Here is a 4,610-nt window from a genome sequence, read left to right on the forward strand (position 1 = left end):
AGCTCGACCGTGGGGCGCCAACCTGGCACTTCTCGGTCTGGGGGTGGGGATGGGAGCGCGGGCACCTGGCAAACGCCGGACCCCTGCCTGGGTCTAGGATGGATCGCGTTAAGAGCGCCATCCAACTGAGGACGGAGGAGCGGTGCTGGGAGACGGATGCTCTCGGAAGGAGGAGAGAACAGGCTTGCCCTCCCTAGACACCCTCAACGGCCCCATCTTTCTGCACCTCCCCAACTTTCCTGTCGGGCTTTATCCTCACCAGGGGGAGAGGTAGAGGGGTACCTATCCATCTTCAATATCTGTCGTCCATCTAAAAATAATCCAAGCAACCGTTCATTGAGGATCAAGCATCTCTAGGTACCGTCTTCCTTAACCATCCGTTATTTGAGTCATCAGCAGCTCCTTCTATTCTCCACCCACGACGGCGCAGGGGCAGCGCGGTACAGTGGAAGGAGCTGGGCAAACCTAGGGCGGAATTCTAGCTCCACAGTTTACCTCCTGTGATCTTTCGGAGCCTGTTTCCTCACCTGCAAACTGGGGCTCGTTAGTCTCGGCTCAGAGTTCTGAACCAGTCAATAAGATAATATATGTAAAGGTCCACAGTGTGTTCTCAGTGAAGGGGAGTTCACGGCTCCTCAGAGGGGAGGTGCGCCCCTGGACGCCCAGTTCCCTGCAGTGTCTGAGGGCTGCCCGCTTTGTGTTTTCAGAGAGGTCTGCCAGGAGAGCCGGGGCCTCCGGGGCCCCCAGGGCCACCGGGAGTGCCTGGATCCGACGGAATCGACGTGAGTCTCTAACCCGGGACCGGGACCGGGAGAGGGGGGGCGGGGGGCGAGAGGCTGCGGACAAAGGGGAATTTTGTGTGCTCTGGGAGTGGAGGCAGGGGGTGGCGGCGGTGAGGTCGGTGCCTGGAGGTGCAGTGCCCCCAGTTGCCAGTAGGCAGCGCCGGCCTGCCCCACAAGGAGCCCGTTTGTTCTACAAAAACCTCAAACCAGCCTGGAGCGGCAGAGCCCGTTATAGCTGCTGGTGGACAAGGAGCTGCTGTTCGGTCTACCTGCCACAGCTCACAGCGATTCCTCATCCCCCGCCCCCTCCTCCCGTTTGGGGGTGGGAGACGCCTTAACTCCGCGCGCTGCCCCCTGGCACGTCTGGGTGCCTCTTCAGGGTAGCTTGGGAGGCTTGGCCAGACCGCTGTCCAGCGGGGGCCAGACTCCAGTCTCTTCCCTTTACATTTTTCTTCCCGATTTAGAAGCAGCTGGGCTCCTTCCCTGCTCTCCCCACCGTGGTGAGAGTTAAATACCTCATTCTGGATGCTCCCCCACGAGGTCAGCCCCATATTTACCCATCTCCACAGCTTTCTATTCAACTTGGTGCCCCCACCCTCCAAACACGGGCGCTGGGCCCCTGCCAGGCTCTCTGGCCGCCAGAGGCCCTGAAATGCCTGGAGGTCTCTCTGGGGCTGAATGTGATTCCACAGGCCACGTCTGTTCTCCATCGAGGATCCTTTGTCACAGGGGAAGGAGGTCCTTCCTGCCTTGGGGACAGATTGAAGCTGCCCCCTTGGTCCCTGCCCCTGCCACATCTCATTCTCCTGACCCCAGTCTACCACTGCCCCCTTCGCTCACCTTCTCTTCGTATTTTCCTAAAAGCCCCAAAGTTTCTTCTCACACTTGCTCAAATCCAAGAGGCACCGCTCTCCGAGGCAACCCATTCACAGATCTCATGACTGGCACCGTCCCAACACTGGCATGTCCAGAACTCACTTGCATGTTGATGTCACTCTCTCCAGCCTGCATGGGGTTGGTCTCAATCCACCTATGGTTTTCTTGAAAGAAAGGGAGCTATTTTCCTAAAAAGCACGAGGTTTGAGAGGACCCAGGACAGAAAAGGAGAGGAGCATGTGGGCAGGTCAACCAGGGCTTGTGTGTGCCCATCTGGGGTTGCACAAGCCACGGTAAGCTTTCTCAACAACTTATATCTTGCAGGGTGACAAAGGGCCCCCTGGGAAAGCTGGCCCTCCGGTGAGTGCTTTTTCCCTTTGACCTTTGATGCTTCCAGGTCTTTCCTGCCTGTGGCTAATATTTGCTCCACCTCTGTTTTCAAGGGACCTAAGGGAGAGCCTGGCAAAGCAGGAACAGATGGGCCAGACGGGAAGCCCGGGATAGATGTGAGTACCTACCTGAGCGTCAGGTAGGGTAGGCTAGGGCTCCACCCCCTGACTTCCAAAACCCAGTTCTGGCATCTTCCCTGATCTGCTGTGCAGAGCATAATGGAGACTCTACAGCTGTGAGTTCCCCTTACCCTCATGTGGCTTCTGACCTCACACCCACACCAGGAGCACTGAATCAAGGGCAGATGGGCATCCAGAGGACTTAGCAGCAGTCAGAATTTAGCCTCACATTTCTGGCCTCCAAGTATTACACTTAATTCTCTGGGCAGAGCTGCCCTTTTGCATCCTCTCCTTTCCTCCCCTTTACCCTTCCCCACCCCACCCCCTTACAGCCCCAGGCACTACTCAAGAGAAGAACATCATTTGGTTGAGAGCATGCAGTTCCAGGGGTTCATGGGCTCAAGGTCACAGGCTCCTGGACACAGGCTCCAAGGTCACTGGCTCCTGGACACGGTTATTGGGAAGTCATCTGGTTGGGGAGACACTTGAGTCAGTCACTAAAAGATGGGAGGAAAAAGTGGCCCCCCATGAATGGCCTGCTGGCTCAAGAAGTGCCCATTAGGGCTGTGAGCAGCCACAGGGTCGCTCCAACTCATCCATACCCTGCAAAGATTACAAAGCATATTGCCTTACACATCGATTTTCATAACCACCCAGAGAAGCAAGCATTGATTATTAACCCATTTTGCAGATGAGAATACTGAGGCTCAGAATAAGCTGTCAAGGGCAGACATTAAGAAAATGGCTAATCCAGACCCATATCTATCTAGGTTTTCTAGATTCCTAGACTGGAGATGTGAGGTCTGGGCTAACAAATCTTTGGGCCTTGGGTTCTTACCTTTCAAAAGAGGATAATCATCAAGGGCTAGTGTGGGAACTGGAAGAAAGGAAAGTGAGGTGTTGATGCCCATAGGCCTTCATGCAGTGTGACGAAAGGCAGCCTGGGCCCAACCAGGAGAGACCTCTGAACCCACCCTGTCCTCCCATTGGTCAGGGAGCAGGTTTGCCCCTCACAGATGTATCTTCTTTTTCTTCTCCAGGGTCTAACTGGAGCCAAGGGGGAGCCCGGTCCTGCAGGGATCCCTGGAGTCAAGGCAAGTGGCCTGTTAGGGGTTCAGCATGGGCAATCTAGGTACCAGAGTTTAGGAGGGGCTGTGGCAGAGAGGAGCAGAAATGCAGGAGACCCCAGCCTCTGAGCCTCTCCTATTGCTTTTGCAGGGCCAGCCTGGGCTCCCAGGTCCCCCCGGCCTGCCGGTGAGTATAACCTGCAGTGGCTTTAAGGGACCCTTTGTAGGTAGGGGGATTTGTAAAAGGAGCCATGAACCTAATCTTTCCTTCTGTTTCAGGGCCCTGGCTTCGCCGGACCTCCTGTAAGTCCTCAGGGATGGGGCAGGGTCCCTGGGACTTTCAGAGGGGCAGAGTTGAGAAGGGCTTCCAGGGGACTGGCCAGCATGGGGAGGGGCCAGCATACTGTGATGGTGTCAGAAATGGGCCAACTTGTCAGAGAACCCTGGGCCTATCCACTGACTCTGAAATTCTCTGGTCCTTAAAGCCCTAATTTGTCCTAATTTGTCTGCTTCTTTGGGGCTGGTTGCAAAGTGAAAGTGGGGAAAGGGGCTCTGGGCACCTGTTTCTATCTTTGTGGCAGGGCTGGGCTAACCCTCTGAGGCATTCTAGCCACTGATGTCTCTGTTCGTAGGGACCACCTGGACCTGTTGGCCTCCCTGGTGAGATTGGACTCACAGGCCCCAAGGTGAGCCCCAGCCACTCCTCTGCTCACTCTGTCTTGCCCTCTGCGTTCAAGCGCAAGCTGAGAACCTCTCCAGGAGTTCCTGGGCCTGCTTCTGGCCACCAGGAATCTCCTCCAGGTCTGGGGCAGCCAATGGCGGGGCGTCCTCTGCAGATCAGGCTTTGATCTCCCCAGATCTCAGGAGGGGACCTGGAGGGCAGGATGGACAGGGCAGTAGCGGGAACTGGAGCAGGGGGCAGAGGTGACCTAGCCAAGGCTGGACAAGGGTATGATTTGGGCCTTTCTTGCTTCCAGGGGGATCCTGGACCAGAGGGACCATCAGGGCCTCCGGGACCCCCTGGGAAACCGGTAAGTGTCCTCAGGCCTCCCACATGGCAGGGTGGGGCTGGGGAAGGACAAAGGTCTTCGGCACAAGACTGGGGAGAGGAGGGTTCGAGTCAGGTTCCATCTCCACACATCTTTTCTCAGGGCCGCCCTGGAACCATTCAGGGTCTGGAAGGCAGCGCGGATTTCCTGGTGAGAGGCGGGGCCTGGGGCGGGGCTAGTCCGGGGAAGGGGCGGGTCATCTTGAGAGGGGCGGGCAAGGAGACAGGTTCCTTCAGACGGTAGGGTCCCTGGAGACCCGGAGAGACTGCGCCGGAGAGGTGCAGCCAGGTGCGGGCGGAGGAGAGGTCTTGGGAAGCACTGCCCTGT

The 4,610-nt window shown here is 57.0% G+C and overlaps 1 protein-coding gene across 1 annotated transcript in view; it reads left to right on the forward strand.

Annotated features, from left to right (window-relative positions):
• COL9A2 (collagen, type IX, alpha 2) overlaps window positions 1-4,610 on the forward strand; it is a 15,217-nt gene that overhangs the window by 1,139 nt on the left and 9,468 nt on the right. The window contains exons 3-11 of the mRNA XM_010862813.1: window positions 708-782; window positions 1,983-2,018; window positions 2,102-2,164; window positions 3,208-3,261; window positions 3,386-3,421; window positions 3,514-3,537; window positions 3,867-3,920; window positions 4,212-4,265; window positions 4,386-4,478. Of these exons, the coding sequence (XP_010861115.1) occupies window positions 708-782; window positions 1,983-2,018; window positions 2,102-2,164; window positions 3,208-3,261; window positions 3,386-3,421; window positions 3,514-3,537; window positions 3,867-3,920; window positions 4,212-4,265; window positions 4,386-4,478 (489 nt within the window). The remainder of the gene's footprint in view (window positions 1-707; window positions 783-1,982; window positions 2,019-2,101; window positions 2,165-3,207; window positions 3,262-3,385; window positions 3,422-3,513; window positions 3,538-3,866; window positions 3,921-4,211; window positions 4,266-4,385; window positions 4,479-4,610) is intronic.

This window comes from Bison bison, unplaced genomic scaffold, assembly GCF_000754665.1.
Source record: "Bison bison bison isolate TAMUID 2011002044 unplaced genomic scaffold, Bison_UMD1.0 scf7180017864484, whole genome shotgun sequence".
Classification (NCBI taxonomy): domain Eukaryota; kingdom Metazoa; phylum Chordata; class Mammalia; order Artiodactyla; family Bovidae; genus Bison; species Bison bison.